This window comes from Heliangelus exortis, chromosome 1, assembly GCF_036169615.1.
Source record: "Heliangelus exortis chromosome 1, bHelExo1.hap1, whole genome shotgun sequence".
Lineage (NCBI taxonomy): Eukaryota > Metazoa > Chordata > Aves > Apodiformes > Trochilidae > Heliangelus > Heliangelus exortis.
In genome coordinates, this window is record NC_092422.1 from 19,122,257 (window position 1) to 19,134,377 (window position 12,121).

At 38.6% G+C, this 12,121-nt stretch overlaps 1 protein-coding gene across 8 annotated transcripts in view; it reads right to left on the reverse strand.

Moving 5' to 3' along the window:
- Positions 1-467: 467 nt before the first annotated feature.
- SPATA13 (spermatogenesis associated 13) overlaps positions 468-12,121 on the reverse strand; it is a 156,021-nt gene continuing 144,367 nt past the window's right edge. For all 8 annotated transcript variants that reach the window (XM_071735952.1, XM_071735981.1, XM_071735963.1 and 5 more), the window contains 5 exons: positions 11,664-11,896; positions 9,373-9,502; positions 8,467-8,839; positions 5,294-5,368; positions 468-4,396 (listed from right to left, as the gene is read on the reverse strand). In XM_071735952.1, the coding sequence (XP_071592053.1) occupies positions 4,215-4,396; positions 5,294-5,368; positions 8,467-8,839; positions 9,373-9,502; positions 11,664-11,896 (993 nt within the window). In that variant the 3' untranslated portion in view covers positions 468-4,214. The remainder of the gene's footprint in view (positions 4,397-5,293; positions 5,369-8,466; positions 8,840-9,372; positions 9,503-11,663; positions 11,897-12,121) is intronic.

Sequence of the window (12,121 nt, forward strand, 5' to 3'; positions counted from 1 at the left end):
CCTATCAAAAGGCTTTTCTTTTGTTCCAAAGAAAATAAAATTTAATCCTCATTACCTCAACTACAGTACTTAAGTCACCACCTTCTGCTAGCAGGAGATTTAGTAACACAGAAGTTGCATTTGCATTTACTTCCAATGGGTACTGTGGGAGCTGTCTGCCAGGGTACCATCAAGCAGAGTGATGACAGATGCCTATGTCTGGGACAGTACCAAGGATGGGTTTTGCATGAACGAAGACAATTTCAACTCCAGAATCAAGTTTAGTGATTATTAAAATGAACTTATCCTGGGAAGTACTGTAGCTGTTAATGGAAAGCCAAGAGAGGAGGGTGTGATGTTTTTTGCATTAAAATAATAAAAATAAATATGACAATTGGTTTTTTTGCATCACAGAGGACACTTTGTAGACAATTAAAACAACAATATTAAAACTGCCCAATGAAGTTTATAAGAGACAGCTGAGGAACTTCAGCTTTGTACATTATTTAATTCAAACGTATACATAAGAGAAAAATAATGGGAATGTAAGTTTGAACTTATTTCCAGAAAATAGATTCATTTGACAAATAATGTTTCAAGAGCGAATATACCGTGTAATGCAATTACTTTAAAACAAATGCACATCAAGCTACTGCAGTCCTATACATTGTACTTCAGCTGTCAACAGCCAAATCATCTGCTATAAAGCCAGGACACTTCATTTACAACACATGTAGCTGCACACAAATGGTAAGATGCACAAAGCAGTGTACATGAGATAAAATGTTACAAAACACTTGTCAAAATAAAATACATATGCAAGTCATCCCTAGTATTTACAACAAATAGTTTTAAATTAAGAGATAATCCAGAAGGCATCTTATACACACAAATGCCACACATATAGAAAAAAAAGCAGAAAGGCAGTCAAAGAAAGGTACTGTGTTAGTTATGGCTAAAGACCTTTGGCTCCAAAACTCTGTTATAATTATTTTCAAAAGACATCTAAAATGTGGAACATTTGAGTAGTCTGCCTTTGAACTCTGTTATTACACTGACCACTAAAACTCAATGTGAAATTTAGCATGGCAAGAGCCACTTGTAAAACAGTATTATAATTTTTATACATCAAATGCTCTGAGTTAGGTGTAATTATGGTTTGGCATTTTCCTAACTCAGTTGGAACACATTTGAGAATTATATTTTACTGCATCTCATGCACAGAGTCTGAGGTTATCTGCTCAGCAGGCCATCATGAAGGCTCTGGCTGTGCTTTATTTAAATGAGGCACAAATGTGCTGAGTAGTTCCCCTACGGCTTTTTATAGCAAATTAAAGCATGCAAAAGCAGGAGGAAAAGATGTTGCCATCACACCTTCCTGATATGTAATTTGTGTCATCAGAAGGAGGATCAGGCAAGAGTTGCTAGAATACAAAATTTTACATTTTAGTTGCAACATTTTTTCCCACAGACCCTAAAGTCAGGCTAAAACCCAAGTAAATACTTGTTTTAATTGTTGGATATTGCAACTGTGTTTTCATTTAACTATAATGTGCTTAAAAGATTTTGGTGTAATCTAAATTTGGCCTATCTTGTTATATTTTATCTTATTCTCTTGTGAGGACAGATTGCCAAAACACACCAAAAATTTAAACCAGTCACGACTATAGGTAGGGTAGCACACACAAAACTGTCCTCAGTAATCTGCATCTGCTTTTTATCTCTCTGAAATGCACTTTTTGATAAAAATCCTGCTGCATCCCAAACTGCATGTGAACATTTATGTTCACATTTAGGGCTAAGGCACCAGCACTACTACCCAGAAAGAGCCTTAATGGGCACTGACACGTCAGAAGATATATCCCAAAATCTCCTATCCCTCCCACCCCAGCACTCCAGAAAACTGAGCCCTGGAAGGAAGTAGATTTTAGACAGAGATGTAACTAAGTGTGGATCTCAAAATGTCTTCAGGTCCAGCTGGGAGCTGAAGCACTGCAATCCAACTTCAGAGATTTTTCCTGCATCTAGAACAAGTCTTTCAAAATGTGATTATAAAAAACATAATCTCCACTTCCACTGTATGTGCATCACTTTGGTTTCCGGGCCTGAACGTGGCAAGTACCCACAAAAATGGGTATGTAAGAAACACAGAAGGGTTACTCATTTAAGGGGAAGGGCATGAATCCATGCCTCCTTGTGTTTAAATTGAGCATTTAGAATTATCTTTTAAAAAAATCTGAACAGAAATGGCCTGTTTTAAACATCAAAAGAAAAACAAAACCCAGCCAGCTTTTTTTTTTTTCACTAACTTTCCCATGCATTTTCTTTAAGCTGGATCTGAAAATGTCAGTGCAAATTTTTGGTTCTTAACTGTTACAGGTCATCTATGGGAAAGCACAAGCAAAGAAGTTCACTATGCAGAGAACAATTTGTCTGAGCATCAACAGACTTTGCATTATTGTTGGGTTACTACAGAGCAAGCATTTGAAATGTACAGTTTTCCAAAGATGTCATTCAAAATCAAAACAAGCCTGGGCTTTGCAGAAGTTGCCACAGAGTTATCAAAAAAAAAAAAAAATTAGCTGGGCTTCATAACATTGATGATAATTAAAAATATAGAGGTAACTATAGTAGTAGGAGCAAATACATGTTTTAAGGTTTTTTACACTGTTGTTAAAATGCCTGGCCTCTAGCCCCTTGTTTTTTCTTCATTTATTAGAGATTCATAATATTGCTGATTGTGTCCATTGTCAAAGAACACCCTTGGATCTATTATTATCATCAGATAATGCCTCTAATCAGCAGCATAGGATCAAGTATTGTGAAGACATTCATAGCAGATGGGTTCTGAACATACAGAGTCTTTCTTTCCTTCCATATTACCAGCAGTCTTGTTATCCTTAGTGAGAGCTATCAAGCAGAAATGATCAGTGTGGCAAGTACCAAGATACTGTTTCTTCCTGGTGGCTTTTTAAAAGTTATTCTCCCAAATCAACTCCATGGCATGGACAAACTGTGGCAATGTGAATCACATGGTGCTCATGCTGTCCAGAGCTAACCTTAACTGAGTAAAATTCTTCCCCTTCCAATATAAACTGATAACTCTGAGACAAAAATCCATCTCTGGTCCACATAATTTCTGTCCCTTGCAGTTAGGACTTCTCTTTCTTTGTGAAAAAAACAATTGGTCAAAACCCATTGTAAAATAACTTGGTGTAAGAAGCATGGATCCAGACTGCTTCAATATATTTAAATTACAATTCATCCATTTTCCAAGTCAAGCTATATGCATACAAAGTGTGAGAACTATGTAACATAGCCAGCAGCCAGCATGTACTGTTTCAAATCTGACTTTGTACATTCACATTATTCATTAGAAAATAAAAAAATACTTTTTACACAAAGAAATAAACATATTGGAAATACAAAGAAGCATCTCCCAGGCAAAGCAGTGAGCAAAAAGTGATACAAAAGCTCTATGCTGAAGAGCACACGTGCATGCAGTATATTGCTGTGACTGAAAGTTATCAGTCTGAGATGCCCTGGGCTCCTCTTGTTTCCACTTGTGTGCAATAAATGCACATACATTTATAGTCCATTTCATGCTCTGTTCATGTTTCTATATGACAGAATAAAATTTCCCTGTTCCAATCTGGAATATGGTAAGGCCTTGCGGGATGTTCTGCCATCTGGCAATTTAATAGAAAAAGACAGGAAGGATTAGGGTCCACTATATTCTGCAACAGCTGGTTACTCAAATAGGATATCTCCATCTGATTTCAATGGGTGGTCTCTACTCAGTGCTCCAAAAGGAAGGAGAAAACTATCTTAAGATTCCTTGCTGATATAAAGAAAGAAAAATTTCCTATGGAAAATTTCCACCCTGTCCTAAATTTAGCCATCAATACAAGGTTAAGAAAAATGAAATGTTACTATGACCTTCCTGATTCCATCACTACTTCAATCTAACCAATAAACAGAGATCAAACACTGCTGCTTCAGGGTAACAGCAAGTTGTCTTTGTCAGAAGGGAGACTTCTCTTCATCAGCAATGCTGACACTTGGCCACATTGACTTCAGAGCAGTCTTAAGGAACTTCACGCTTCTTCCAGACAACGGCTGCGTTTCTGGCTCAAAGGAGCCGAAGGTTTTCCCTCCAAAACTGGAGATTTACTGAGATCAAACATACTTTAAGTCTCCCTCAGTGCCGATGTCCTCCCCAGGTCCTTGGCCCCTCACTTTTTGAAGGGGGTGAGTTTGTTGAAGGTGTGCCAGAAGAGAGATGGCTTCCGCTTGGGTTCTGCCAGGGCAAAGACCTGCTGCTGCGGGATGCTGGTGGGCACCGTGATGTGGCGCTGATGAAGGGGATGCAGGCTTTGGTGTGGAGGAGGCACAGGACACCCATTATAGCTCACACCTGAAAAAGGAACAGCATAAAAAAGCACATGAATCAGCTAGAAGAGCAACCGGTACTGGGATAATTCAAGCACAGGGCCATGGGACAAATTCAGTAGTCAATAAAGCCAGTAGAAACTCTCCCATGATCCTGAATAGAAAAACTAGAACTAGACTAGAAGCAGAATTAGAGGTTATCTTTTCTGATGTTAAACCTTTTAAAATTGCTGCATTGGTTTGGCTTACAAGAATAATACCAGTAAAAATAACATTAGAGAATTACCGAAAATAAGCAGCAGTTTCACATAACCTGGCTATATTGTTTGTGCAAGTGAACTCTGGTATTACACAGGAATGCCTTAACACAGTAGATACTCATATATTAGTTGACTCTTAGAATAAGGCTGGGTAAAATATTGCTACCAATAGAAATGTTATTTCTTCAGTTTGGAAAATATTTTTACAGGCTAATGTTCTCAGTCTCTGACCTTTGTTAATTCGGAACAGAATCTCCTGATAATAATTTTCAGCCACTCCCTTGAAAATCTTTATAGGTTTTATAAGTATCTAGTGACTGATAAAGAGAAAATTGTTTAATAATATTAATTCCAAAGAGAAGAGGACTACCTAACATCAACTCCATCACTCCTAAATTTAGTCTTAATCTGGTCCCACTTGCTCAATTTATTCTCCCACCACACTAGAGATTTACCTACATTTGGCTTTGGAGAGCTGATTTAGTAGAAAGGAATTGGAATTTGATATTAAAATACATGTTAATGGAACTTATTTGAACTCTATGTAAGCCACAAAAAGTTTTTAAAAGATTGAAGAATTCAACCATAGCCAGATTGTGCTATTTGCTAACATAGAAAACACTGGAACACAGCAAGAATGTAAAGTAATTCTAAACACCCACCTTTAATTTTTCCATGTCTTGACTTACGGGCATTCTGCATGGCTTGTTTCTTCTGGTTTTCTGAGATTTCCATTCCTGTGTCAAAGTGTAAATTAGGGCACTGGTATAGAAACACTGTATCTAATACTCAATAAAATAAATTAAAACAAATAGGTAAACCTTATTTGAAACATTTCCTAGCAAATCTTAATAGTAATATTCCTGAAGTTTTTAGAAGTTTGTTTAAAAGTCTGTTTAGATTGATTTTCATTGTGATAACAACAGGAATGTTAATTTGCCCGTAGATTACCAGAAGAAGCTGCTTTCTCGATCCCAAGTGCCAATCACTGGGGAACTAACAACACAAGAGTTCCTTTTATAGCCAAGGCCAGATAAAAAGTGTAAATTAACGCTTCTGAAAGCTACAAGACACCAAGTAATAGATCATAAATACAGAATTTGTTTCTTTTTTTCAATCACTATGAGCTAACGAGTTAACAAACTGAAGTCATTTGTGCTGCATGTAGTACAAGTTTGGGTATCTTTCCCTCCACTGGGAGAAGACAGGCTCACATAATTTGCCAGATGCTGAAGCAGGCTGTGATGTGGTTGTGGCTGCATCAGTCTGGGGCTGGATCCCCCACTCTGGGTTCCATGATGCTCTGATGTGGTCAGTCCTGTGCTATTTACACTCATGTGCTGGGTGTACGACTCATCTGTGCTGAGTATGGAGATGCCAGACATCTGCTGTGAATGTGACACCAGAGACTGGTGTCATCTGCACCTGATGTGCAGACACTCCAGTTTCCTCTCCCTGCATACAGCACAACTGAGATCCACAGATATGTTTGCACATGTTGTTGCTCATTTTACTCCTAAGCACATAAAGGATACAGAAGTTGCAATTCCAAGTCAAATGAAGTGTCTGGTTCAGTTCCATATTGCATCTTTCCTCACTTCACTATACTTTTTAAATTATTTTTTTTTAGCCTGAACTTGTGAAATTATTAAAGATCAGCTTTTTAACTTAAAATACAACTGCAGTTCACCATAATTTTGCAGTATCAAAAGTTTATTTTATTCTGCAGGGTTTTATTTTTGTTAAAGAAACAAGAAAACAGATTTAAAAATGAAAGCATCAACAGAGATGAGGCCATTTCCTTAGGGTTACAATTTGTGGTTTGAAGGATTTTATGGATGTGGCCTTTTCTTTCCATATATTTGTAAAAGCTAAGAAAAGCTAGATATGGTTTGGGAGACAGGGACTCACACCCTGTCTTTTGAAAATAGAAGTAAAATGCCATCTGAAGTTCTGGATAGGAAGACCATGTATTTGTTCTCTGAGTGGTTAGATTAGAGGCTTTGTGTGAAGTCCAGCAAGATAGCTTACAGAATCAACAAGACAAATTTAAACCTGAGGTTGAGAATACTGGTGCCTTTCCACTCATTTTGGCTGCAGGAAGTGTTCCCTTTATGCCCAAAAAAACCCGAAATTTTAGTAAAGAAGCAGTCTTCTGTGTAATGGAGAAAACATCCAAGCTCCTGTGACTCACAGACCAACTATCTTTCCTCTGGTTCTATGCTAAAACAGGTACATCAGAATAATTAGGGAAAACATTTGAAAAGCAAGTTTCCAGAAGCCTTGATGTGACTAAGGCAGAAAAGGCTGCATGTGCCTACATCCCACTATCAAAAACAGTTGCTTGTAATACTTAATTTTCTTCACTATATTGCACAGTGCCTGAAGTTCCATATCATCCTTCCATATGATTCTGCTAGTATTCTCCTTGTGTGCTGGAGTGCAGTCTTTCTGTAAATTTGTTGTAAGAGGGACTGTCTGGATACTCATCAGGTCCTGTCCATTGCTTTATTAGCTTCTGATCACCTTCAACCTGTGCAATATCCACTTTAACATAGGGTTCTGTCAGGTGAATTAGTAAAGGCAGCCACCACCCATCCCTGTCAGCACAAGGTGACTTGAATAAGCTGTACACAGAGCAGCTCATGAAAGCCATCAGTGTTGTGCCCAACAAGATCATAATGTTGCACCATGATGTTCTGCCCAGAGAAAAATTGGTTTTGAAAAGTCTGAGGGAAGTTTAGCTGTGGCTGCTTCATTGTTTACTCCAGACCCAAAACAATTTGGGTTAACTGCAGCAGCTGATGCAATGAGGAAGAGCTAAAACTGGTTCTAAGGTACGAATTGGTAAACTCAGAAGTATTTTCTTCAGCTGATGGTCTATCTACAATACATATGGAGGAGGCCTTAGTCTGCAACGATATCAAGCAAGAGAAAGCCACCAAGATCAAAAGGCTTAAATTTGTACTCTATGTATTATTCCTGTCTTCCTATTCCTCTGACCAGGTGTTTCAAGTTTACATGCAATATGATATTTGGCATCTTGTTTAAATTTTAATAATTTCTGAGTTAATACTATCCACCACACTGCACTTCCACTACTAACCTGCTGTCATCCACAGCGTAAGCCTGAAGAGTGTTACAAAAAGCAGACATTCTCATGCAGTCAACACACACAGAGGAACTAATATTTTCATTCCTTCTTTAGAATTATTAAAAAGAGTTTTATTTTTCTTATTATTGTTGCTGTGTTCCACAGGCTGTGGGTCTAAAGCTTTCTTCATGCTCACTCAAGGTTAGGATTCATTTCTCTGTAAACTGCTCAGTGGTGCTATTGTTGGATCTGTAACTAATGCTACCAGGCAACTGCACAGGTCTCCTGGACACAAGACATGACATTATATGACATAGAGAGTAAAAATCTAGAATTACTGCTGCTTGGATTTACAATAGAAGTGTTCTTTAGGAATATATGCTTTGGGCCAATGATTCATACAAAAGTCTTGGGATTTTGTATGGATTTTTATGATTGGTCTTTGTGAAGTGCATCCTGTCATATCTCATCTCTCGTTCTGCTCCCCAATGCACCAGATTCACATGGGTTGTGCTGTGGCATGGATGTTACAGATAACTGCTCAGGACCTTTGGCCCACAACAACAGGGCAAACACACCTGAATAGGCTTCAATTACACAGCTAAAGGTCATGTTGGGTAAGAAAGAGACACCAGTCCCAGACGTCAGAGTGCACATCTGCACAAAGCATAAAGCAGTGTAAAAGCAAGAACATTTCCCTTTGTTTTTACCACCCTTTAGAGAGGAAATCCTTCCACTCACCCATTTCCTTGTCTTCCTGAACTCTTCTCCTTTCACTTTCGCATGCCTCCATCCATCTTTTTTTATCTTCCTGTTTTTTTGCACAGAACAAATGAATCTCTTCTGTTGCCCTATTTATTATTTTAAAAGCATTCTTGACATTAATGTTGAAGTCTTTATCTCTGCCATCCTCAGTGTCCACAATGTGCATCTCATCCATGTCAATACGATCCTTGTAATACAGGATGTCCCTTCTCAGTAAGTCCTTCTTACAGAACACAAGCTGATGGTCAAAAAGGAAGAAAGTCCTCTGCTGGCTTTTGCCTTGCTTTGATATTTTGGTCAGTTCTCCTGAGTGGATCAGTTCTGAGCTTCTGGCTAACACATCTGGTCCCTAAGAAGATACATATATGTAGTAAGTAAATAATATTTTAAGATCTTAATGGTGTGTCTAACCAGTCTCATTTCATAATTAAGACAAGTTAGTTCGTTTTCTTTTATTTTTATTATTAGATTGGAAAATGTCATAGGTTGTAGAAAATCTTGTACAGGCAAACTCAATTAATGTGGTTCTGGTCTATTTTATTTCTATATAAACTGGCAGGAACCTCATTAAAGTCAGAGAGGCAGGCTCAAGTTCTGACAGAACTACCAGAAATCCAAAGGAGTTTTTACAAGTCACAACTGCAGTCTTGTCATCTCAGTCCAGTGTCATCTCAAAGACAAGTATCCGTGTTCATACATGATGCTTTTCCTGACTCATGAACAAGGTAATCAGTAACAGAGTCACTGCAAATGAAGCAACTGGACTTTTAACCGAGCAATGACCAGCTGAAAAGCAGACACCATAAACCACCTACTAGGCATTAAAACCTGAAGTAGTGTACACAGTACCTTTGCTCAGGAAAGGGACAGGCTGACACTTACCTCCCAGTCTACGATAGAGACTTGCCAACGTGCAATCTTGTCTATGCTTTCCAGTCTTCGTTTTCGCTCATTAATCAGGCATGCAACGTTCTTCATAGCCTCATATGCAGCTTTTATGTTGCTATAATCACTGTGAAATGTAGGCATGTTTCAAAGGTCACTTATACAATGGCAGTGATGCAATCACAAACTGTGACACAGTGCTTGAACTATTAGCCTGCATTAACCATTTATCCTTCTCTTCAGAGTACTTAAGTAAGAGAAAACTGACTCTCAGCTCTCCTGAACCTCATGCGTTACTCTGTACAATTCAGTGCTCCTGTACTGCTAGGCTTTGTCCAGGAGCAAATTATTAAACTGGTAGAAGGCAGACAATGTAGACTGATGAACTGCAATACTGTCTCTACTAAAAACAAGGGTAGAACTCCCACCTCAGTGATATGATACCTATATTTCCCCATAGGAATTTGGTTTTAAGAAAGATTTTATTGACATTTTAATGGGAAGGGCATTCCTTTTATTGTATATCAGAACTATATTTTCTCCTTCTTGTTCTCAGTGAAGGAAGGTCAAGGAATGCAAATGGAGAACACTATGTGGGCAGAAAAAATACCAAAAGCAACCTCTAAACAAGGTGAGCGAGGGACACAAGAACATGGGTAGTGAAGAGAGGAATTAAAGGAGACAATGCTGATGAAGTGTCCTGTTTTCATGGAACAAGTGTGTGAGAGCCAAGACGGTCAGTTTCCCCTGTTCCAGGTCAAATGCAAGCCTCCTGTCATTCTTGCATTTCTCTGCTCCCCTCCTTCTTTCCCTGAGTTCCCCACATGCCTATGAATCTCCCCAGCACGTAGGCAGGTTTTTGTTCCCTTTTGAGTAGCACAATCACTCCTTCACATTCCTCAAATGGAGTCTCAGAGAAGAAAGCATAGATGTATTTCCTGCCTATAAGTCCCAGCAGACCAGCTGCCTTTCCTCCTTTATCAGAATGCCCCTTGCAGAAAGGGAGCCAGAGGCAGAAAACAGCACAAGCCAGAAATAAATCCTGCAAAGGGGTCAGCCTCTCTGTCCTTTTTATCTGCTTCTGTTTCAGTCCCTATTTTCATCAACTGCTGCTGATGGATGAGCTTCCCTTGTAAATCTGCGTGTTACTCTCCTCCCTCTATTTATATCTATGGAAACTCTTTACACTGTATACTAAAAGTGACATTAACAATGACACGATCCTGCTGAGGTCACAGAGATGTCCCACAGGGTGACCACATGATATCCAAGTTGCTACTCGTGCCCTTGCTTATCTTAGTTCCCTCTGTCTCTGTCAGTGTCTATGTTACTCCAAGCCTGCTGCATGAACTGTGGCCTTCACAGCAGGCTCTGCAGATTGGATCTTCAAACTTTTTATGATAAAACAAAAAGCTACCAAAGAACACCAGTTGGCTGGAGCTTTACCAAGGCTCTGTGTGGGTGTAGGCATGCTTGTTGGTGAGTGTGTCTGTGCACTGGGCACCTGTCTGTCCTCGTAGGCATCTCTGGATGCTGAGCCAAGAGGAGGAAAACAGTTACTATGGCTGGAAGGTACCAAGACCTCACATTCACTTCAACTGCAGATTTAATAACTCATAACACAATTCTTTTAAAATTAGCAGCAGTGGAAAAGATACCCATGTTAGTAACTATTACTGCGGGACTTCCCAGGTAGCTGCAGACCTGGATGGAGGCATTTCATACCAGATTGTCCATACTTCACATCCCCTATATTCTGCCCCTGGCAAATATCCTGTGGTCTCCAAGGGGGTTTTCTCAAGGTTAAATAAGTGCAGACTTTGGCCAAGGAAGCATTCCCTCAAGCTGCATCTGGACTTGAAGCAGAGAGGTCAAAATAGAATATTTTTTTTCCAGTTGTACAAGGTAAAACACCAGATATTTAAAGATAAAAATTTAATTTAGTCACAGATTTAATCATCTCAGTGGTATAGTAGAAATGCTAATAACCTGCAAATTCTTATTTTTCACAAATAAAAATCTAATATCTGGACTGCAAATAAAGGCAATGTTTCTTTAAACATTACCTCCAAACTTGCTCGGATTTTGTTTTCCCTAAGGCCCTCTTTACCTTTTTTTTTACTTTTTCTTTACCTTTTCTTGATTCTCATCTAGTAAAGAAATCCTGTCAAGAGTGGTCAATAGGAGTTTTGTTCCGATCACAAAAGCTTCAGTGTTGTGTCACCAAGAAAGCTTGAATAAATTAGGTGTTAGTACTATTGTAAGATTTGTTTTGTTCATTCTCTCACCTGTGCTCCTGAGTGGTGTATTTAAGCAGCTCTGCAAGTTGCAGAGGATATTTGCAGATTTTCTGTACAGGTGTGAGAAGAAACCCATCAATGGCAATGTCAATCATCTGCTGAAGCAAGCGACAAGCCTCAAAGAAGTGACGGTATTTCCCCTGTTTCATTAGTTTGGAAAGTTCATTGCAGGCACTGGGATGATTGTTACAATACTCTGAATAAATAGCAAAGCCTTCTTGCTAAAAAAAAGAAAAAAAATCAAAGATTTTAAGATTTAAATAAAGTATTTGTCTATAACGGAAGACAGATATTTTTGTAACTTCTACTAGATATGATTAATTAATCAATTTTCCATACTGTTTTCAGGCTGATCTGCCTTGAAACTATGCAGAAATCTTCAAAAATATGTACCTTCTTTGTAAGAACATAGACATAAAGGGCACCATTGAGTTAAAATAACCAAA